Source organism: Triticum aestivum, chromosome 6B (assembly GCF_018294505.1).
Source record: "Triticum aestivum cultivar Chinese Spring chromosome 6B, IWGSC CS RefSeq v2.1, whole genome shotgun sequence".
NCBI classification, from domain to species: Eukaryota; Viridiplantae; Streptophyta; class Magnoliopsida; order Poales; family Poaceae; genus Triticum; species Triticum aestivum.
The window spans coordinates 654,840,135-654,864,863 of record NC_057810.1 but is presented as its reverse complement, the minus strand read 5'-3'; the positions used below and the strand labels follow the sequence as shown (position 1 = coordinate 654,864,863).

Here is a 24,729-nt window from a genome sequence, read left to right as displayed (position 1 = left end):
AAAAAAAATTGAATTTTTTTGAATTTTTTTCTAAGCCTGGATGCAGATGAGCCCGGGAGCCAAAACTCCGCGTCCCAAATTAATGCTCTTATTTTCTCAAAAAAGTATGTTTACCAATGCGTTAATTGCAATGCATGCATGCATAAATTACATGCATTGGTCAATTTTCTCTTAATACTTGCATGCAATGATTTAATGCACCTTGAAATCTGAACATGTAATGGGAAACAACCAAATTGAGCCTTATAAAATGGAAAAACTAAAATTTTGAGATAAGCCTTATAAACCGGAAAGGAGGGAGTAGTAGAGAAGAAAATGCAATACACATTATTTTTTGGGATAAAGGGAGTACCTACTACAAGATCCACTCATTTAGCGCATCTCCAACTCCGTCTATCAAAGCACGCAAAACATCCGCAGATGTGTTCGCTGATAGCACTAGCTGAGCCGGTCATCCAATTCAGTGCATCAAATAAAAGCGGATACGTCATTTTCATCAATAGTAGGTTTGTTACATTAAAAGTGACCGGCCTTATTCTACTCTTCGTCGGCTGTGGGAACATCCATGTCCCACGTCTTGCTCATGCCGGACATGGGCATGTCCGCGTTCCATGTCCTACTCTTCCTCATCGGAGTCCACCACCCGGCCCCTGTAGTGGACGTCACCAATGAAGGTGAGGTCGACAACAGGCGTGGACAGTCTAGTCTCATGGTTGCTGCAGCCCGGTGGAAACGACGTGGAGCCGCCAACATTGGCACCATTGTCGTCAGACACAGTCCGCACCGCCTTTGCTTCTGCCTCCATCGTGATATGCTCGAAAGGGAGATTGCGCGCTGCCTCATTAATGTGAAGATGCCACTGCTCACGGCGGATGGTGCGAGCCGCTGCTTGTCGACGAAGCTCGGATCATCCGCGACCATGACTGCGACGGCCTGCTCGGTTGCCTTCTCGCCGAAGAACCGACCCTCCGCGAGCCTGTGTTGCTCAAGGTGCTGCATATTATACCAATGCTCCTCTTGCAGCATCCGGAATGGGAGACCGATAGCGTTGCCTGCTCCTACTGCCCCTCCTCCGCCATGCCAGTGTCGAAGTGCACTTGCGTTTGCGCCATGTGAAGTGTGAATGGAGCGAGTGTGGGCTCGTTGTTGGGTACCTCCTCCATGGTCCGGTAGTCATCCTCCGACCTCTCCTCCGGCGAGCTCGGAGGCAAACCCACCTCTATGTGTTTCATGCGCCAGCGATTTCCCTAACTAGCAAATTTTCCCCATTTACAATTCCTGTTAAATTAATGGTCAATAAGTGTTGCTAAATATTAGTTGGATTCCAAGATGAATTTCATCAAGATAAATATATGCATTAGCTTTTGTTATTGAATGACAATTGCTATGACATTGAACGAAACTGAATATCTATATACCTACTAAAAAAGAGAGGTGATATTCTTGGTCTGGTCCGTCACACACTTATGCATAAAAGCCCTCACCTTTTTATGTATCAACCCACAATAAAAATAGAGTTTTGATTTTTCGTTCTCCCGCATACTAGGCACGTCGCTGCTCTTATGGGCCATTTGTTGCAGGATTTTTTTCGTATGGGCTATGTGAAGGAAATATGCCCTAGAGGCAATAATAAAGTTATTATTTATTTCCTCATATCATGATAAATGTTTATTATTCATGCTAGAATTGTATTAAACGGAAACATAATACATGTGTGAATACATAGACAAATTTAATATCACTAATATGCCTCTACTTGACTAGCTCATTAATCAAAGAAGTGTTATGTTTCCTGACCATAGACATGAGTTGTCATTTGATTAACGGGATCACATCATTAGGAGAATGATGTGATTGACATGACCCATTCCCTTAGCTTAGCACTTGATCGTTTAGTATGTTGCTATTGCTTTCTTCATGACTTATACATGTTCCTACAACTATGAGATTATGCAACTCTCGTTTACCGGAGGAACACTTTATGTGCTACCAAACGTCACAACGTAACTGGGTGATTATAAAGGAGCTCTACAGGTGTCTCCAAAGGTACATGTTGAGTTGGCGTATTTCGAGATTAGGTTTGTCACTCCGATTGTCGGAGAGGTATCTCTGGGCCCTCTCGGTAATGCACATCACTACAAGCCTTGCAAGCAATGTAGCTAATGAATTAGTTACGGAATGATGCATTACGTAAACGAGTAAAGAGACTTGCCGGTAACGAGATTGAACTAGGTATTGGATACCGACGATCGAATCTCGGGCAAGTAACATACCGATGACAAAGGGAACAACGTATGTTGTTATGCGGTTTGACCGACAAAGATCTTCGTAGAATATGTAGGAGCCAATATGAGCATCTAGGTTCCGCTATTGGTTATTGAACGGAAACGAGTCTCGGTCATGTCTACATAGTTCTCGAACCCGTAGGGTTCGCACGCTTAAGGTTTCGTTGACAGTTTTATTATGAGTTAATGAGTTTTGATGTACCGAAGGTTGTTCGGAGTCCCGAATGTGATCACGGACTTGACGAGGAGTCTCGAAATGGTCGAGACATAAAGATCGATATATTGGACGACTATATTTGGACACCGGAAAGGTTCCTGATGAGATTGGGACAATACCGGAGCTCCAGGAGGTTATCGGAACCCCCTGGGAGGTATATGGGCCTTATTGGGCCTTAGTGGAAAGGAGGGAGAAGAAGCAAAAGAGGGGGCGCCTCCCCAAGCCCAATCCGAATTGGGAATGGGACCGCCCACCCTTTCCTTCTTCCCTCCCCCTCTTCCTTCCCTCTTCCTCTCCTAATAGGAAAGGGGGGAGTTCTACTCCCGGTTGGGGTTGGACTCCCCCCCTTGGCCGGCCCCTCCTCCACTCCTTTATATATGGGGGAGGGAGGCACCCCATAGAGACAACAATTTATCTCTTGATCTCTTAGCCGTGTGCGGTGCCCCCCTCCACCATAGTCCTCGATAATATTGTAGCGGTGCTTAGGCGAAGCCCTGCGACGGTAGAACATCAAGATCGTCACCACGCCATCGTGCTGACGAAACTCTTCCCCGACATTCTGCTGCATTGGAGTACGGGGAACGTCATCGAGCTGAACGTGTGCTAGAACTCGGAGGTGCCGTAGTTTCGGTGCTTGATCGGTCGGGCCGTGAAGACGTACGACTACATCAACCGTGTTGTTCTAACACTTCCGCTTTCGGTCTACGAGGGTACGTGGACAACACTCTTCCCTCTTGTTGCTATGCATCACCATGACCTTGCGTGTGCGTAGGAAATTTTTAAAATTACTATGTTCCCCAACAGTGGTATCAGAGCCTGGTTTTATGCGTAGATGTTATATGCACGAGTAGAACACAAGTGAGTTGCGGACGATACAAGTCATACTGCTTACCAGCATGTCATACTTTGGTTCGGCGGTATTGTTGGATGAAGCGGCCCGGACCGACATTACGCGTACGCTTACGCGAGACTAGTTTTACCGCCGTGCTTTGCTCACAGGTGACTAGCGGGTGTCTGTTTCTCCAACTTTAGTTGAACCGAGTGTGGCTACGCCCGGTCCTTGCGAAGGTTAAAACAACACTAACTTGACGAACTATCGTTGTGGTTTTGATGCGTAGATAAGAACGGTTCTTGCTCAGCCCGCAGCAGCCACGTAAAATTTGCAACAACAAAGTAGAGGACGTCTAACTTGTTTTTGCAGGGCATGTTGTGATGTGACATGGTCAAGACGTGATGCTATATTTTATTGTATGGGATGATCATGTTTTGTAACCGAAGTTATCGGCAACTGGCAGGAGCCATATGGTTGTCGCTTTATTGTATGAAATGCAAACACCTTGTAATTGCTTTACTTTATCACTAAGCGGTAGCGATAGTCGTAGAAGCAATAGACGGTGTAAACGACAACGATGCTATGATGGAGATCAAGGTGTCACGCCGGTGACGATGGTGATCACGACGGTGCTTCGAAGATGGAGATCATAAGCACAAGCTGATGATGGCCATATCATATCACTTATATTGATTGCATGTGATGTTTATCCTTTATGCATCTTATCTTGCTTTGATTGACAGTAGCATTTTAAGATGATCTCTCACTAATTATCAAGAAGTGTTCTCCCTGAGTATGCACCGTTGCGAAAGTTCTTCGTGCTGAGACACCACGTGATGATCGGGTGTGATAGGCTCTACGTTGAAATACAACGGGTGCAAAACAGTTGCACACGTGAAATACTCAGTTAAACTTGACGAGCCTAGCATATACAGATATGGCCTCGGAACACGGAGACCGAAAGGTCAAACGTGAATCATATAGTAGATATGATCAACATAGTGATGTTCACCATTGAAAACTACTCCATCTCACGTGATGATCAGACATGGTTTAGTTGATTTGGATCATGTGATCACTTAGATGACTAGAGAGATGTCTGCCTAACTGGGAGTTCTTTAGTAATATGATTAATTGAACTTAAATTTATCATGAACTTAGTACCTGATAGTATTTTTCTTGTCTATGTTTGTTGTAGATAGATGGCTCGTGCTGTTGTTCCGTTGAATTTTAATGCGTTCCTTGAGAAAGCTAAGTTGAAAGATGATGGTAGCAATTACACGGACTGGGTCCGTAACTTGAGGATTATCCTCATTGCTGCACAGAATAATTACATCCTGGAAGCACCGCTGGGTGTCAGGCCTGCTACAGATGCAACTAATGATGTTAAGAACGTCTGGCAGAGCAAAGCTGATGACTACTCGATAGTTCAGTGTGCCATTCTTTACAGTTTAGAACCGTGTCTTCAACGACGTTTTGAATGTCATGGAGCATATGAGATGTTCCAGGAGTTGAAGTTAATATTTCAAGCAAATGCTCGGATTAAGAGATATGAAGTCTCCAATAAGTTCTATAGCTATAAGATGGAGGAGAATAGTTCTGTCAGTGAACATATACTCAAAATGTCTGGGTATAATAATCACTTGATTCAACTGGGAGTTAATCTTCCTGATGATAGTGTCATTGACAGAATTCTTCAATCTCTGCCACCAAGCTACAAGAGCTTCGTGATGAACTATAATATGCAAGGGATGGACAAGACTATTCCCGAGCTCTTCGCAATGCTAAAGGCTGCGGAGGTAGAAATCAAGAAGGAGCATCAAGTGTTGATGGTCAATAAGACCACCAGTTTCAAGAAAAAGGGTAAAGGGAAGAAGAAGGGGAACTACAAGAAGAACAACAAACAAGTTGCTGCTCAAGAGAAGAAACCCAAGTCTGGACCTAAGCCTGAAACTGAGTGCTTCTACTGCAAGCAGACTGGTCACTGGAAGCGGAACTACCCCAAGTATTTGGCGGATAAGAAGGATGTCAAGGTCAACAAAGGTATACGTAATATACATGTTATTGATGTGTACCTTACTAATGCTCGCAGTAGCACCTGGGTATTTGATATTGGTTCTGTTGCTAATATTTGCAACTCGAAACAAGGACTACGGGTTAAGCGAAGATTGGCTAAGGACGAGGTGACGATGCGCGTGGGAAATGGTTCCAAAGTCGATGTGATCGCGGTCAGCACGCTACCTCTACATCTACCTTCGGGATTAGTTTTAGACCTGAATAATTATTATTTGGTGCCAGCGTTGAGCATGAACATTATATCTGGATCTTGTTTGATGCAAAACGGTTATTCATTTAAATCTGAGAATAATGGTTGTTCTATTTATATGAGTAATATCTTTTATGCTCATGCATCCTTGAAGAGTGGTCTATTTTTATTAAATCTCGATAGTAGTGATACACATATTCATAATGTTGAAACCAAAAGATGCAAAGTTGATAATGATAGTGCAACTTATTTGTGGCACTGCCGTTTGGGTCATATTGGTGTAGAGCGCATGAAGAAACTCCATACTGATGGATTTCTGGAATCACTTGATTATGAATCACTTGGTACTTGCGAACCGTGTCTCATGGGCAAGATGACTAAAATGCCATTCTCCGGAACTATGGAGCGAGCAACTGATTTGTTGGAAATCATACATACTGATGTATGTGGTCAAATGAATATTGAGGCTCGCGACGGGTATCGTTATTTTCTCACCTTCACAGATGATTTGAGCAGATATGGGTATATCTACTTGATGAAACACAAGTCTGAAACATTTGAAAAGTTCAAAGAATTTCAGAGTGAAGTGGAAAATCATCGTAACAAGAAAATAAAGTTTTTACGATCTGATCGTGGAGGAGAATATTTGAGTTACGAGTTTGGTTTACATTTGAAGCAATGCGGAATAGTTTCACAACTCACGCCACCCGGAACACCACAAAGAAATGGTGTGTCAGAATGTCGTAATCGTACTTTACTAGATATGGTGCGATCTATGATGTCTCTTACTGATTTACCGCTATCATTTTGGGGTTATGCTTTAGAGACGGCCGCATTCACGTTAAATAGGGCACCATCAAAATCCGTTGAGACGACGCCTTATGAACTGTGGTTTGGCAAGAAACCAAAGTTGTCGTTTCTTAAAGTTTGGGGTTGCGATGCTTATGTGAAGAAACTTCAACCAGATAAGCTAGAACCCAAATCGGAGAAATGTGTCTTCATAGGATACCCAAAAGAGACTATTGGGTACACCTTCTATCACAGATCTGAGGGCAAGATTTTTGTTGCTAAATCCGGATCCTTTCTAGAGAAGGAGTTTCTCTCGAAAGAAGTGAGTGGGATGAAAGTAGAACTTGATGAGGTAACTATACCTGCTCCCTTATTGGAAAGTAGTTCATCACAAGAACCGGTTCCTATGACAACTACACCAATCAGTGAGGAAGCTAATGATATTGATCATGAAACTTCAGATCAAGTTACTACCGAACCTCATAGGTCAACCAGAGTAAGATCCGCACCAGAGTGGTACCTATTCTGGAAGTCATGTTACTTGACCATGACGAACCTTTGAACTATGAGGAAGCGATGATGAGCCTAGATTCCGCAAAATGGCTTGAGGCCATGAAATCTGAGATGGGATCCATGTATGAGAACAAAGTATGGACTTTGGTTGACTTGCCCGATGATTGGCAAGCCATCGAGAATAAATGGATCTTCAAGAAGAAGACTGATGCTGATGGTAATGTAATTGTCTACAAAGCTTGACTTGTTGCGAAAGGTTTTTGACAAGTTCAAGGGGTTGACTACGATAAGACTTTCTCACCCATAGCGATGCTTAAGTCTGTCCGAATCATGTTAGCAATTGCTGCATTTTATGATTATGAAATATGGCAAATGGATGTCAAAACTGCATTCCTGAATGGATTTCTGGAAGAAGAGTTGTATATGATGCAACCAGAAGGTTTTGTCGATCTTAAAGATGCTAACAAAGTGTGCAAGCTCCAACGATCCATTTATGGACACGTGCAAGCCTCTCGGAGTTGGAATAAACGCTTTGATAGTGTGATCAAAGCATATGGTTTTATACAGACTTTTGGAGAAGCCTGTATTTACAAGAAAGTGAGTGGGAGCTCTGTAGCATTTCTGATATTATATGTAGACAACATATTGTTAATTGGAAATGATATAGAATTTCTGGATAGCATAAAGGGATACTTGAATAAAAGTTTTTCAATGAAAGACCTCGGTGAAGATGCTTACATATTGGGCATCAAGATCTATAGAGATAGATCAAGACGCTTAATTGGACTTTCACAAAGCACATACCTTGATAAAGTTTTGAAAAAGTTCAAAATGGATCAGGCAAAGAAAGGGTTCTTGCCTGTATTACAAGGTGTGAAGTTGAGTCAGACTCAATGCCCGACTACAATAGAAGATAGAGAGAAAATGAAAGTTGTTCCCTATGCTTCAGCTATAGGCTCTATCATGTATGCAATGCTGTGTACCAGACCTGATGTATGCTTAGCAATAAGTTTAGCAGGGAGGTACCAAAGTAATCCAGGAGTGGATCACTGGACAGCGGTCAAGAATATCCTGAAATACCTGAAAAGGACTAAGGATATGTTTCTCATTTATGGAGGTGACAAAGAGCTAGTCGTAAATGGTTACGTCGATGCAAGCTTTGACACTGATCCAGAAGATTCTAAATCGCAAACCAGATACGTGTTTATATTAAACGATGGAGCTGTAAGTTGGTGCGGTTCTAAACAAAGCATCGTGGCGGGATCTACATGCAAAGCAGAGTACATAGCTGCTTCGAAAGCAGCAAATGAAGGAGTTCATTACTGATCTAGGTGTCATACCTAGTGCATCAGGACCAATGAAGATCTTCTATGACAATACTGGTGCAATTGCCTTGGCAAAGGAATCCAGATTTCACAAGAGGACCAAGCACATCAAGAGACGCTTCAATTCCATCCGGGACCAAGTCCAGGTGGGAGACATAGAGATATGCAAGATACATACGGATCTGAATGTTGCAGACCCATTGACTAAGCCTCTTCCACTAGCAAAACATGATCAGCACCAAGACTCCATGGGTGTTAGAATCATTACTGTGTAATCTAGATTATTGACTCTAGTGCAAGTGGGAGACTGAAGGAAATATGCCCTAGAGGCAATAATAAAGTTATTATTTATTTCCTCATATCATGATAAATGTTTATTATTCATGCTAGAATTGTATTAACCGGAAACATAATACATGTGTGAATACATAGACAAACTTAATGTCACTAGTATGCCTCTACTTGACTAGCTCATTAATCAAAGATGGTTATGTTTCCTGACCATAGACATGAGTTGTCATTTGATTAACGGGATAACATCATTAGGAGAATGATGTGATTGACATGACCCATTCCCTTAGCTTAGCACTTGATCATTTAGTATGTTGCTATTGCTTTCTTCATGACTTATACATGTTCCTACAACTATGAGATTATGCAACTCCCGTTTACCGGAGGAACACTTTGTGTGCTACCAAACGTCACAACGTAACTGGGTGATTATAAAGGGGCTCTACAGGTGTCTCCAAAGGTACATGTTGAGTTGGCGTATTTTGAGATTAGGTTTTGTCACTCCGATTTTCGGAGAGGTATCTCTGGGCCCTCTCGGTAATGCACATCACTACAAGCCTTGCAAGCAATGTAGCTAATGAGTTAGTTACGGAATGATGCATTACGTAAGCGAGTAAAGAGACTTGCCGGTAACGATATTGAACTAGGTATTGGATACCGACGATCGAATCTCGGGCAAGTAACATACCGATGACAAAGGGAACAATGTAGGAACCAATATGTAGGAACCAATATGAGCATCCAGGTTCCGCTATTGGTTATTGACCAGAAACGAGTCTCGGTCATGTCTACATAGTTCTCGAACCCGTAGGGTCCGCACGCTTAAGGTTTCATTGACAGTTTTATTATGAGTTTATGAGTTTTGATGTACCGAAGGTTGTTCGGATCCCAGATGTGATCACGGACTTGATGAGGAGTCTCGAAATGGTCGACACATAAAGATCGATATATTGGATGACTATATTTGGACACCGGAAAGGTTCCGGGTGAGATTGGGACAATACCGGAGCTCCGGGAGGTTATCGGAACCCCCTGGGAGGTATATGGGCCTTATTCGGCCTTAGTGGAAAGGAGGGAGAAGAAGCAAAGGAGGGGGCGCCCCCCAAGCCCAATCCAAATTGGGAAGGGGGCCGGCCCCCCTTTCCTTCTTCCCTCCCCCCTCTTCCTTCCCTCTTCCTCTCCTAATAGGAAAGGGGGGAGTCCTACTCCCGGTTGGGGTTGGACTCCCCCCTAGGGCGCGCCACCCCCATTGGCCGGCCCCCTCCCCCACTCCTTTATATACGGGGGAGGGAGGCACCCCATAGAGACTGATCTCTTGATCTCTTAGCCGTGTGCGGTGCCCCCCTCCACCATAGTCCTCGATAATATTGTAGCGGTGCTTAGGCGAAGCCCTGTGACGGTAGAACTGTTGGGGAATGTTGCATAAAATAAAAATTTTCCTACGTTCACCAAGATCAATCTATGAGTTCTTCTAGCAACGAGAGAGGGGAGTGCATCTACATACCCTTCTAGATCGCGAGCGGAAGCATTCAAGAGAACGAGGTTGAGGGAGTCGTACTCGTCGTGATCCAAATCACCGGAGATCCTAGCGCCGAACGGACGGCACCTCCGCGATCAACACACGTACGGTCAGCGTGACGTCTCCTCCTTCTTGATCCAGCAAGGGGGAAGGAGAGGTTGATGAAGATCCAGCAGCACGACAGTGTGCTGGTGGATGCAGCAGGGATCCCGGCAGGGCTTCGCCAAGCGTCTGCGGGAGAGAGAGGTGTAGCAAGGGGGAAGGGAGGCACCAAGTGCAAGGGTGCGGCTGCCCTCCCTCCCCCCTCTTTATATAGGGACCCCAGGGGGGGCGCCAGCCCTAGGAGATCCCATCTCCAAGGGGGGCGGCGGCCAAGGGGGTGGCTTGCCCCCCAAGGCAAGTGGAGGCACCCCCACTCTAGGGTTTCCAACCCTAGGCGCAGGGGGGGCCCAAGGGGGGCACACCAGCCCACCAGGGGCTGGTTACCCTCCCCACTTCAGCCCACGGGGTCCTCCGGGATAGGTGGCCCCACCCGATGGACCCCGGGACCCTTCCGGTGGTCCCGGTACAATACTGGTGACCCCCGAAACTTTCCCGATGGCCGAAACTCGACTTCCCATATATAATTCTTTACCTCCGGACCATTCCGGAACTCCTCGTGACGTCCGGGATCTCATCCGGGATTCCGAACAACTTTTGGTTTGCTGCATACTAATATCTCTACAACCCTAGCATCACCGAACCTTAAGTGTGTAGACCCTACCGGTTCGGGAGACACGTAGACATGACCGAGACGGCTCTCCGGTCAATAACCAACAGCGGGATCTGGATACCCATGTTGGCTCCCACATGCTCCTCGATGATCTCATCGGATGAACCATGATGTCGAGGATTCAAGCAACCCCGTATACAATTCCCTTTGTCAATCGGTATGTTACTTGACCGAGATTCGATCGTCGGTATCCCAATACCTCGTTCAATCTCGTTACCGGCAAGTCACTTTACTCATACCGTAATGCATGATCCCGTGACCAGACACTTGGTCACTTTGAGCTCATTATGATGATGCATTACTGAGTGGGCCCAGAGATACCTCTCCGTCATACGGAGTGACAAATCCCAGTCTCGATCCATGTCAACCCAACAGACACTTTTGGAGATACCCGCGGTACACCTTTATAGTCACCTAGTTACGTTGTGACGTTTGGAACACCCAAAGCACTCCTACGGTATCCGGGAGTTACACGATCTCATGGTCCATGGAAAAGATACTTGACATTGGAAAAGCTCTAGCAAACGAACTACACGATCTTGTGCTATGCTTAGGATTGGGTCTTGTCCATCACATCATTCTCCTAATGATGTGATCTCGTTATCAATGACATCCAATGTCCATAGTCAGGAAACCATGACTATATGTTGATTAACGAGCTAGTCTTCTAGAGGCTCACTAGGGACATGTTGTGGTCTATGTATTCACACGTGTATTACGATTTCCGGATAATACAAATATAGCATGAATAAAAGACAATTATCATGAAAAAGGAAATATAATAATAATCCTTTTATCATTGCCTCTAGGGCATATTTCCAACAGTCTCCCACTTGCACTAGAGTCAATAATCTAGTTACATTGTGATGAATCGAACACCCATAGAGTTCTGGTGTTGATCATGTTTTGCTCGCGGACGAGGTTTAGTCAACGGATCTGCGACATTCAGATCCGTATGTACTTTGCAAATATCTATGTCTCCATCTTGAACATTTTCACGGATGGAGTTGAAACAACGCTTGATGTGCCTGGTCTTCTAGTGAAACCTGGGCTCCTTGGCAAGGGCAATAGCTCCAGTGTTGTCACAGAAGAGAGTGATCGGCCCCGACGCATTGGGTATGACTCCTAGGTCGGTGATGAACTCCTTCATCCATATTGCTTCATGCGCTGCCTCCGAGGCTGCCATGTACTCCGCTTCACATGTAGATCCCGCCATGACGCTCTGCTTGCAACTGCACCAGCTTACTGCTCCACGATTCAACATATACACGTATCCGGTTTGTGACTTAGAGTCATCCAGATCTGTATCGAAGCTAGCGTCGACGTAACCCTTTACGACGAGCTCTTCGTCACCTCCATAGACGAGAAACATGTCCTTTGTCCTTTTCAGGTACTTCAGGATATTCTTGACCGCTGTCGAGTGTTCCTTGCCGGGATTACTTTGGTACCTTCCTACCAAACTTACGGCAAGGTTTAAATCAGGTCTGGTACACAGCATGGCATACATAATAGATCCTATGGCTGAGGCATAGGAGATGACACTCATCTCTTCTTTATCTTCTGCCGTGGTCGGGCATTGAGCCGAGCTCAATCTCACACCTTGCAATACAGGCAAGAACCCTTTCTTGAACTGATCCATATTGAACTTCTTCAATATCTTATCAAGGTATGTGCTTTGTGAAAGACCTATGAGGCGTCTCGATCTATCCCTATAGATCTTGATGCCTAATATGTAAGCAGCTTCTCCAAGGTCCTTCATTGAAAAACACTTATTCAAGTAGGCCTTAATGTTGTCCAAAAGTTCTATATCATTTCCCATCAAAAGTATGTCATCTACATATAATATGAGATATGCTACAGAGCTCCCACTCACTTTCTTGTAAACGCAGGCTTCTCCATAAGTCTGCATAAAACCAAACGCTTTGATCATCTCATCAAAGCGAATGTTCCAACTCCGAGATGCTTGCACCAGCCCATAAATGGATCGCCGGAGCTTGCACACCTTGTTAGCATTCTTAGGATCGACAAAACCTTCCGGCTGCATCATTACAGTTCTTCCTTAAGATGTCCGTTAAGGAATGCCGTTTTGACATCCATCTGCCATATCTCATAATCATAGTATGCGGCATTTGCTAACATGATTCGGACGGACTTTAGCTTCACTACGGGAGAGAATGTCTCATCGTAGTCAACCCCTTGAACTTGTCGATAACCCTTAGCGACAAGTCGAGCTTTATAGATGGTAACATTACCATACGCGTCCGTCTTCTTCTTAAAGATCCATTTGTTTTCTATCGCTCGCCGATCATCGGGCAAGTCTGTCAAAGTCCATACTTCGTTTTCATACATGGATCCTATCTCGGATTGCATGGCTTCAAGCCATTTGTTGGAATCTGGGCCCGCCATCGCTTCTTCATAGTTCGAAGGTTCACCATTGTCTAACAACATGATTTCCAGGACAGGGTTGCCATACCACTCTGGTGTGGAACGTGTCCTTGTGGACCTACGAAGTTCAGTAGCAACTTGATCCGAAGTACCTTGATCATCATCATTAATTTCCTCTCCAGTCGGTGTAGGCACCACATGAACATTTTCCTGAGCTGCACTACTTTCCGGTTCAAGAGGTAGTACTTCATCGAGTTCTACTTTCCTCCCACTTACTCCTTTCGAGAGAAACTCTTTTTCCAGAAAGGATCCGTTCTTGGCAACAAAGATCTTGCCTTCGGATCTAAGGTAGAAGGTATACCCAATGGTTTCCTTAGGGTATCCTATGAAGACACATTTTTCTAACTTGGGTTTGAGCTTTTCAGGTTGAAGTTTCTTGACATAAGCATCGCATCCCCAAACTTTTAGAAACGACAACTTAGGTTTCTTCCCAAACCATAATTCATACGGTGTCGTCTCAACGGATTTAGACGGGGCCCTATTTAAAGTGAATGTAGCTGTCTCTAGAGCGTATCCCCAAAATGATAGCGGTAAATCGGTAAGAGACATCATAGATCGTACCATATCCAATAGAGTGCGATTACGATGTTCGGACACACCGTTACGCTGAGGTGTTCCAGGCGGCGTGAGTTGTGAAATGATTCCACATTTCCTTAAGTGTGTATCAAATTCGTGACTTAAATATTCTCCTCCATGATCTGATCGTAAGAACTTTATCTTTCGGTCACGTTGATTCTCTACCTCATTCTGAAATTCCTTGAACTTTTCAAAGGTCTCAGACTTGTGTTTCATCAAGTAGACATACCCATATCTACTCAAGTCATCAGTGAGAGTGAGAACATAACGATATCCTCGCGAGCCTCAACGCTCATTGGACCACACACATCGGTATGTATGATTTCCAATAAGTTGGTTGCTCGCTCCATTGTTCCGGAGAACAGAGTCTTGGTCATTTTTCCCATGAGGCATGGTTCGCATGTGTCAAATGATTCATAATCGAGAGACTCTAAAAGTCCATCAGCATGGAGCTTCTTCATGCGCTTGACACCATTGTGACCAAGGCGGCAGTGCCACAAGTATGTGGGACTACCGTTATCAACTTTACATCTTTTTGTATTCACACTATGAATATGTGTAACATTACATTCGAGATTCATTAAGAATAAACCATTGACCACCGGGGCATGACCATAAAACATATCTCTCATATAAATAGAACAACCATTATTCTCAGATTTAAATGAGTAGCCATCTCGTATTAAACGAGATCCAGATACAATGTTCATGCTCAAACTTGGCACTAAATAACAATTCTTGAGGTTTAAAATTAATCCCGTAGGTAAATGCAGAGGTAGCGTGCCGACGGTAATCACATTGACCTTGGAACCATTCTCGACGCGCATCGTCACCTCGTCCTTCGCCAGTCTCCGCTTATTCCGCAGCTCCTGCTTTGAGTTATAAATATGAGCAACGACACCGGTATCAAATACCCAGGAGCTACTACGAGCACTGGTAAGGTACACATCAATTACATATATATCACATATACCTTTAGTGTTGCCGGCCTTCTTGTTCGCTAAGTATTTGGGGCAGTTCCGCTTCCAGTGACCCTTCCCTTTGCAATAAAAGCACTCAGTCTCAGGCTTGGGTCCATTCTTTGACTTCTTCCCGGCAACTGGCTTACCGGGCGCGGCAACATCCTTGCCGTCCTTCTTGAAGTTCTTCTTACCCTTGCCTTTCTTGTACTTGGTGGTTTTATTGACCATCAACACTTGATGTTCCTTTTTGATTTCTACCTCTGCTGACTTCAGCATTGAAAATACTTCAGGAATAGTTTTCACCATCCCCTGCATATTGTAGTTCATCACAAAGCTCTTGCAGCTCGGTGGGAGCGAATGAAGGATTTTGTCAATGACCGCCTCGTCCGGGAGGTTAATGTCCAGCTGGGACAGGCGGTTGTGCAACCCAGACATTTTGAGTATGTGCTCACTGATAGAACTATTTTCCTCCATCTTACAACCATAGAACTTGTCAGAGACTTCATATCTCTTGACCCGGGCGTGAGCTTGGAAAACCATTTTCAGCTCCTCGAACATCTCATATGCTCTGTGTTGCTCAAAACGCTTTTGGAGCCCCGGTTCTAAGTTGTAAAGCATGCCGCACTGAACGAGGGAGTAATCATCAGCACGTGTCTGCCAAACGTTTAAATCGTCTTGCAGTGCTGGGAGAGCAGGTGGGTCACCTAACGGTGCTTCAAGGACATATGCTTTCTTGGCAGCTATGAGGATGATCCTCAGGTTCCGGACCCAGTCCGTATAGTTGATGCCATCATCTTTCAGCTTGGTTTTCTCTAGGAACACGTTGAAGTTCATGTTGACATGTGCGTTGGCCATTTGATCTACAAGACATTTTGCAAAGATTTTAGACTAAGTTCATGATAATTAAGTTCATCTAATCAAATTATTTAATGAACTCCCACTCAGATTAGACACCCTCTAGTCATCTAAGTGTTACATGATCCGAGTCGACTAGGCCGTGTCCGATCATCACGTGAGACGGACCAGTCATCATCGGTGAACATCTCCAAGTTGACCGTATCTTTCATACGACTCATGTTCGACCTTTCGGTCTCTTGTGTTCCGAGGCCATGTCTGTACATGCTAGGCTCGTCAAGTTAACCTAAGTGTTTTGTATGTGTAAATCTGTCTTACACCCGTTGTATGTGAACATTAGAATCTATCACACCCGATCATCACGTGATGCTTCGAAACAACGAACTGTCGCAACGGCGCACAGTTAGAGGGAACACTTTCTTGAAATTATTATGAGGGATCATCTTATTTACTACCGTCGTTCTAAGTAAACAAGATGCAAAAACATGATAAACATCACATGCAAGCAAATAGTAGTGACATGATATGGCCAATATCATATAGCTCCTTCGATCTCCATCTTCGGGGCTCCATGATCATCTTCGTCACCGGCATGACACCATGATCTCCATCATCATGATCTCCATCATCGTGTCTCCATGAAGTTGCTCGCCAACTATTACTTCTACTACTATAGCTAACGGTTTAGCAATAAAGTAAAGTAATTACATGGCGTTAAATCACTGACACGCAGGTCATACAATAATTAAGACAACTCCTATGGCTCCTGCCGGTTGTCATACTCATCAACATGCAAGTCGTGATTCCTATTACAAGAACATGATCTCATACATCACAATATATCATTCATCATTCATCACAACTTTAGGCCATATCACATCACAAAGCAATTGCTGCAAAAACAAGTTAGACGTCCTCTAATTATTGTTGCATCTTTTACGTAGCTGCAATAGGGTTCTAGCAAGAATGTTTTCTTACCTACGAAAAAGCCACAATGTGATTTGTCAACTTCTATTTACCCTTCATAAGGACCCTTTTCATCGAATCCGCTCCAACTAAAATGGGAGAGACAGACACCTGCTAGCCACCTTATGCAACTAGTGCATGTCAGTCGGTGGAACCTGTCTCAAGTAAGCACACGTGTAAGGTCGGTCCGGGCCGCTTCATCCCACAATGCCGCTGAAGCAAAATAAGACTAGTAGTGGCAAGAAAGTTGACAAGATCTACGCCCACAACAGATTTGTGTTCCACTCGTGCAAAGAGAACTACGCATAGACCTAGCTCATGATGCCACTGTTGGGGAACGTTGCATAAAATAAAAAAATTCCTACGTTCACCAAGATCAATCTATGAGTTCTTCTAGCAACAAGAGATGGGAGTGCATCTACATACCCTTGTAGATCGCGAGCGGAAGCGTTCGAGAGAACGAGGTTGAGGGAGTCGTACTCGTCGTGATCCAAATCACCGGAGATCCTAGCGCCGAACGGACGGCACCTCCGCGTTCAACACACGTACGGTCAGCGTGACGTCTCCTCCTTCTTGATCCAGCAAGGGGGAAGGAGAGGTTGATGAAGATCCAGCAGCACAACGGCGTGGTGGTGGATGCAGCAGGGATCCTGGCAGGGCTTCGCCAAGCGTCTGCGGGAGAGAGAGGTGTAGCAAGGGGGAAGGGAGGCGCCAAGTGCAAGGGTGCGGGTGCCCTCCCTCCCCCCTCTTTATATAGGGACCCCAGGGGGGCGCTGGCCCTAGGAGATCCCATCTCCAAGGGGGCAGCGGCCAAGGGGGGTGGCTTGCCCCCCAAGGCAAGTGGAGGCGCCCCCCCACCCTAGGGTTTCCAACCCTAGGCGCAGGCGGGGCCCAAGGGGGGTGCACCAGCCCACCAGGGGCTGGTTCCCCTCCCCACTTCATCCCATGGGGCCCTCTGGGATAGGTGGCCCCACCCGGTGGACCCCCGGGACCCTTTCGGTGGTCCCGGTACAATACCGGTGACCCCCGAAACTTTCCCGATGGCCGAAACTCGACTTCCCATATATAATTCTTTACCTACGAACCATTCCGGAACTCCTCGGGACGTCCGGGATCTCATCCGGGATTCCAAACAACTTTTGGTTTGCTGCATACTAATATCTCTACAACCCTAGCGTCACCGAACCTTAAGTGTGTAGACCCTACGGGTTCGGGAGACACGTAGACATGACCGAGACGGCTCTCCGGTCAATAACCAATAGCGGGATCTAGATACCCATGTTGGCTCCCACATGCTCCTCGATGATCTCATCGGATGAACCACGATGTTGAGGATTCAAGCAACCCCGTATACAATTCCCTTTGTCAATCGGTATGTTACTTGCCCGAGATTCAATCGTCGGTATCCCAATACCTCATTCAATCTCGTTACCGGCAAGTCACTTTACTCGTACCGTAATGCATGATCCCGTGACCAGACACTTGGTCACTTTGAGCTCATTATGACGATGCATTACCGAGTGGGCCCAGAGATACCTCTCCATCATACAGAGTGACAAATCCCAGTCTCGATCTGTGTCAACCCAACAGACACTTTCGGAGATACCCGCAGTACACCTTTATAGTCACCAAGTTACGTTGTGATGTTTGGTACACCCAAAGCACTCCTACGGTATCCGGGAGTTACACGATCTCATGGTCCAAGGAAAAGATACTTGACATTGGAAAAGCTCTAGCAAACGAACTACACGATCTTGTGCTATGCTTAGGATTGGGTCTTGTCCATCACATCATTCTTCTAATGATGTGATCTCGTTATCAATGACATCCAATGTCCATAGTCAGGAAACCACGACTATATGTTGATTAACGAGCTAGTCTACTAGAGGCTCACTAGGGACATGTTGTGGTCTATGTATTCACACGTGTATTAGATTTCTGGATAATACAATTATAGCATGAATAAAAGACAATTATCATGAACAAGAAAATATAATAATAATCCTTTTATCATTGCCTCTAGGGCATATTTCCAACAAGAACATCAAGATCGTCACCACGCCGTCGTGCTGACGAAACTCTTCCCTGATATTCTGCTGGATCGGAGTACGTGGAACGTCATTGAGCTGAACGTGTGCTAGAACTCGGAGGTGCCGTAGTTTCGGTGTTTGATCGGTCGGGCCGTGAAGACGTACGACTACATCAACCGCGTTGTTCTAACGCTTCCGCTTTCGGTCTACGAGGATATGTGGACAACACTCTCCCCTCTCGTTGCTATGCATCACCATGACCTTGCGTGTGCGTAGGATTTTTTTTTGAAATTACTACGTTCCTCAACACTATGAGCGGGCTTCAAAAATGAGGATAATAATAATAATAATAATAAATAGAGGAAGGTGATATTCTTGGTTCTACCCGTCATGCTATTTTGTAGAAAAGCCCCTCACCTTTTTATATATCAACCCACAATCCAAAAAAGGTTTGATTTTTATTTCTCACGCATACTGGGAACCCCGCTGCTCTTATGGGCCATTGTTGCATGATTTTTTCTTACAGGCTGCGAGCGGGCTTCAAAATCATGAAAAAATAGTTGCCACTATGGGGATTCGAACTGAAGACCATCCATAACGAGGTAATCTGTGTTAACCACCTAAACTGGTAGATGCTTGTGATTACGAAACAGGGATATTGAAATACTATTAAGAAAGACAAAGGATGCATGAATATTCTCATATGGCAGATGTGGTGATAGCTGAGGTGACGGCCATGCATGATGGTCTGGTATTTGCAAATTCTCTAGGATTTCCTTGTGCGGAAACTGAGTCAGATTCCCTAAATGTGATTCAGTTCTGTGATGGACAGTCGAGGTGGTGGGATGCAGCAACGGCGTTATTCGCGGAGTGTGTGCATGTGGCATCGTCAATTGGGAAGATCGTCTATAGACATTTTTATCGTTCTACTAATCAAGCGGCGCATGTGCTAGCTAAATTTTGCATTTGTAATAAGACCTCAATGAGTTGGACAGATGAGCCCCAAGGCTGTCTCTGGTTCCTAATCTCATAGATGATGTACTTCCTTTTGTTGATTAATAAAGCTAGCCATGATGGCCTTTCCTCAAAAAAATAGTCTCACCTCAGTTTCTTACATTGAATTCCACCAATTTATATACAATCGCAAGTTGCCTAAAATATGAACAAGCAACCTAAGTAATTGATTGGAATTCCATTAAAAAGAGAATGTGCCTTTATCGGAAAGGAGGGATCCTGGACTGGATGTGCCTTGATTTGTGGGCTGCTTTGCATAATTATAATTAAAACATATTGTGGGCTACCACACATCCTTGAAGGATTAAAAGAGAGATTGGAAAGATTGAAAAGGAGGGATTTGTGTATTCAAAAAAGACATTTGATGATCCAAAGAGAGATTGGAAAGGAGGAATTTGTGGGCTGCCATACATGGTGTACAAACTCGATTGAAATCCATAGAAAAGATTGTGAGGAATTAAATCGAGAGCATCCAGAAATAAGAGGAGGAAGCTCCACCGAGCCTCCTCAGCGATTTGAAACGTCCAGCCGTCCATTCTGTTTTCTTGATGCGATTTTGACCGTCGGATCAAGCCTCTGAACGATGTCAATCGCAGGATCGAAGCGGTGACACTGCTGGAATGAACAGTCAGCTCTCTGCTGGAAATATCTCGTGCCACCGCTGTTATTACCGTGCCCTGCTGAGGGTATTTTCGTCATTTCACGTCTTAGGTCAACACGTGCCCTTCTCTGATTCGCTGCCTCCTCCCCAATCAGTGCCTCACCTCTCTCTCTCCCCGCACATCTCTCTCTGTCGAGCCGCCGCCGCCGCCAGCCATCCTCCCCATCCGCCGCCACCAGCCACCTCTCGCCGGTCCGGTTCGAGCCCCTCTGCACCGAGCCCGGCCCCGGCCCCGACTCCCCATCTTCCAAGCCGGCGCGGCCACCGCCGCAGCAGGAGCAGGAGCAGGAGCAGGAGAATGGCGGGAAGGAGGAGGACGACCAGGGAAGGAAGGGCGGCATCAACGTATCATCCCGGCCCCGGCCCCGGCCCCGGCCCCGACCCCCTTCTTCCAAGTCGGCGCGGCCACCACCGCCACAGGAGCAGGAGAACAGCGGGAAGGAGGAGGACAACCAGGGGAGGAAGGGCGGCATCAACATGTCATCAACGTCCAGGTTCGCATCTCTCTCTCTCTCTCTCTCTCTCTCGGTTCCCCTCCTGAGATTGACTCTCCCTGCTAGATCCTCCTGTACCATACATGAGATAGAGAGAGGGATGTTTGGAAAGAGATAGGAGGAATAGGAGAAGGGAAGGAGAATCCGTGCCACCTCCGTCCTGTCCAGTGCATCGTGCGCGGCGACCGGTTTGGCTCTGGATCGGTGAGCGTCCTCTCCAATTCCCCATCCCCCTCTCTCTTTTGCGGGTTCTCCCGGGACGCAACTCTTCAGTGTTCTCGAGAAGGTCCATCCTCTCCTCCCCGTTGCAATCTCTTAATCCCCAATGCTCACATCTGGCCCGCTCTTCTCTTGTGGATGTGCAGGAAGAAAAGGGTCATTGGATTGTACAGGAAGAACGTGATGTTGTTCTTTGCTGCTCGACCACATTGCCCTTGGTAAACACGACGTAGGCAGTGTGGCGTGGATAGCTGGTGCTTTAGAAAGCATTGTAGTGTCCATTTTTTCGCGAAAAAAGTTCATATAACCCCCACAACTATCAATTTTGGGCCACATTACCCCCCCCACGTCTAAAACCGGGATCTTAATCCCCTGAACTTTCACAAACAAGTCAAAACACCCCCTGCGGCCCATTTTAGTGGTTTCAGAGGGCGGTTTTGCCAACGTGGCATCTGACACGCGGTACCAGGATGCCAGGTAGGATCTGGGAGGGCTGGGTGCGTTCTAAATCCCCCCTGCGCCCCTAATGCAGTTGGACAGCATTTCCCCTGAATGTACAATGTTCTGACAGCAATGTACAGTTTGGTAATGACAAAACTATGCAACAAAGATGCATTGCACATGAATATAAATAGTACTTCTCACTATATAGTCTGACATAACAGCAGTTCACAAAATAGCTTAGCTTTGAAGTCTTAACTATCCAGACATGATTTTCTTCTGATGCTTTACATCAACAAAAGCACATACTTAATAGCTGATGTTACACATCAATGCCAATCATTTGTTTCACTTTCTAACAGTTCCAGTTATAAGCCAATAGAGACTATCATTCTGTGGCACTTGAGAAGATGCTCCTGATTGTGAAGATGCTCCTGGCTGAGAAGATGTTCTTGGTTGACAAGATGTTCTTGGCTGGAAAGATGTTGCTGGATGTGAAGATGCTCCTGGCTGAGATGTTGCTGGATGTGAAGATGCTCTTGGCTGAGATGTTCTTGGCTGAGAAGATGCTCTTGGCTGAGAAGATGTTCCTGGTGTTGTTTTCTTTGTACTCTTCTTTCCTTTGCGAACTTGTCTCTGCTGTGCTGGAGCATGTGATGTTTGAGTTGTAGGAGCTGGCTGAGAAGATGTTGCTCCTGGAGGTGCTGCCACTGGACACTGTTGCTTCTTCTTCCTTGATGATTGTTCCTGTGCCATCTAAGAAATGAAAAAGAAAAGTAAATTAGTAAATATTGTGAAGAAAGAAAGAGAAACATGACAAAGAGAAGATACCACCTCAGTGCTTTCCTTTTGCTGCCTTTTCCTTATTCTTTTTGCTGCTCTGGTGTAGCTCCCATTGGCTTTCTTTCCGGCTTCTGGATTCTGAAGACATTTCCTTTTGTTATGATCAAAATTTCCACATAAAGAGCATGTTATTCTACAACCCTTCTTTGTCAGCTTTCCATTTTTAATTTCTTCACCCTCCTCTTTTCTTCTTTTTGTCTTCTTTCTTCCTGGCATTACCCTCTGAGGAGGTGGATGTGGCTTTGGATTTTCTGATACTGGCCAATTCTCTTTCCCCTCAACTGGTTGCAAAACATGATCATATATCTTGTTGTACTCACTGATAAGATAGCATGGTGCAATGAAATCATCTATCTTTTTGCCACAAGTGTAGATTGCACTTATGGCATGGCTGCAAGGCAAACCTGATAGTTCCCAGTATCTGCAAGAGCACTGCCACTTTTCCAAGTTGACTGTGTACCTCCTATGTTCTCCTTCTTGTACTTCAAAACCTTCTTTTCCATTCCAAAGCACCTGGCAATTAGCTGACCTCTTGATGTTCAACTTCAACTTCTTGAAAATGTTTGGGCAAATGGTTCCACTCCATGTTGCTGATTTGCCCCTGTTTTCTTGTATCCGTGCCATCACCTTCTTTCTAATGATCTCATGTGATGTGATGACAGGGTAAAACCTTGACCTCATAATTGCATTGTTGAATGATTCACACATATTATTCTCAACTGAATCACACCATGAGCCCAGTTTGAAGTATGCTCTACTCCAGTGTTCTGGTGCAGTGTTCATAATATCTCTAGCTCCTTCTGGACTTTTCTGTGCTAATTTGGCTTTGTTGTAGTTGAACTGACTCCTATCAGAGGACTTGGCACATGCCCAAAACATTTTCTGCAATTTCTTCTCCCTATGTTGCTTCCTCCAATTTGCATATATATGTCTGGCACACATTCTGTGCTCCGCTTCAGGAATAATTTCATTAACAGACCTGATAAGACCCTGCAGTTTAATAGCAATGAGAAGACGAACAATGAGTCGACCATAATCGACCATAAAGAGCCCACCTAACATGACTCTACCTGACATGCATGTACAGTCGAGGCCGATGAGTCGACCATAAAGAGCCCAGCTAACATGACTCTACCTACCATGAACATATGAAAACATTCAGCACATACCTTCTGTTGATCAGATAAGAAAACCCATCCATCACCATGATTGCTTATCTGCAGGTCCTTTTGGAGAAGTGAGAGAAACCAATACCATGACTCATAGCTTTCAACCTCAACTGTGGCCCAAGCAAGTGGGTACATCTGATTATTAGCATCTCTGCCAATAGCAGACAAAATTTGCCCTGTTACTGCCCCTTTCAGAAAGCAGCCATCTAATCCCACCACTCTTCTGCATCCAGCTAGAAACCCTTTTTTGCAACCCTCAAGGCACACATACATTCTCTGAAAGACTGGCTTGTCATGAATGTCTGGATCTAAACAAACAGCTACAGTGCTCCCTGGATTGCTTCTAACTAATTCTAGGTGGTAGTCAAACACTCTAGAGTACTCACCATTGGTCATATCAGTGAGCTTTGCCATGACAAGCTTTTTAGCCCTTTTGCACTTTGAGAGATTCACATCAGCTAGCAAATCCTCAAGTACTGCCTCTTGCATTTTCTCCACCCTCCAAGTAGGATTGTCCCTAATCTGCCTGAAATATTTTTTTGCAATAACTGTGCTAGTAACCAGCTTGTTGTCCCTCCTAGGAATGCATGTGTGCTCATTGTTGTACCTCACAACTTGTAGCCAATCAGACCTGCTGCTAATTGATCCATAGATGCTCCAAGGACATCCAAGCCAAGAGCACTGTGCACTGACCCTCTTCTTCTCATCTTTAGGGAATCTTAGGTGGTGGAAATTAACTAGCCCATATTTAACCAAAGCCTGCTTGAATTCCCTACTGTCAGTGAATGCCATTCCAACAGCAAATTCAGGTTTCTCACTAGTGCCATCAAACACTCTGTGTGTTGTCTTCCTCCTCATCACTTCAGTGACCTCTCCATCACTGCCCTCATCATATGACAGATCATCATCACTATCAAAATGGGGTGTGCCTTCTCCATCTGAATCATCTAGCTTACCTGTTTCAGGCACAACAAAATCATCAGGCACTTTGCAAGATTTCCCCTCATCTTCTCTCAGCATCTTCTTTCTCACTTTCTGCTTCAACTCTTTTGCATATTTTCTCAACTCCAACACTTCATCATCAGATGCTGAACTATTACTCTCTGCTGGAGGGACAACATAGTCACTATCAGATGTTGAACTATCAATACCACTATCCTAATTTTGAACTGATTTTCCTCTGTCATGATTTTGTATGGGACCTCTGTTAACTGGTAACTTACGATTACTGGCTGACTGGTAGAA

General features: G+C 45.1%; 1 protein-coding gene across 1 annotated transcript; it reads left to right on the top strand.

Moving 5' to 3' along the window:
* Positions 1-592: 592 nt before the first annotated feature.
* LOC123139520 (probable serine/threonine-protein kinase samkC) lies at positions 593-22,182 on the top strand. Its single transcript, XM_044559300.1, has 3 exons — positions 593-990; positions 20,414-20,812; positions 21,835-22,182. The coding sequence occupies exons 1-3, from the start codon at positions 593-595 to the stop codon at positions 21,890-21,892; spliced, it is 855 nt and encodes a 284-aa protein (XP_044415235.1). The 3' UTR covers positions 21,893-22,182.
* The last annotated feature ends 2,547 nt before the right edge of the window (positions 22,183-24,729 follow it).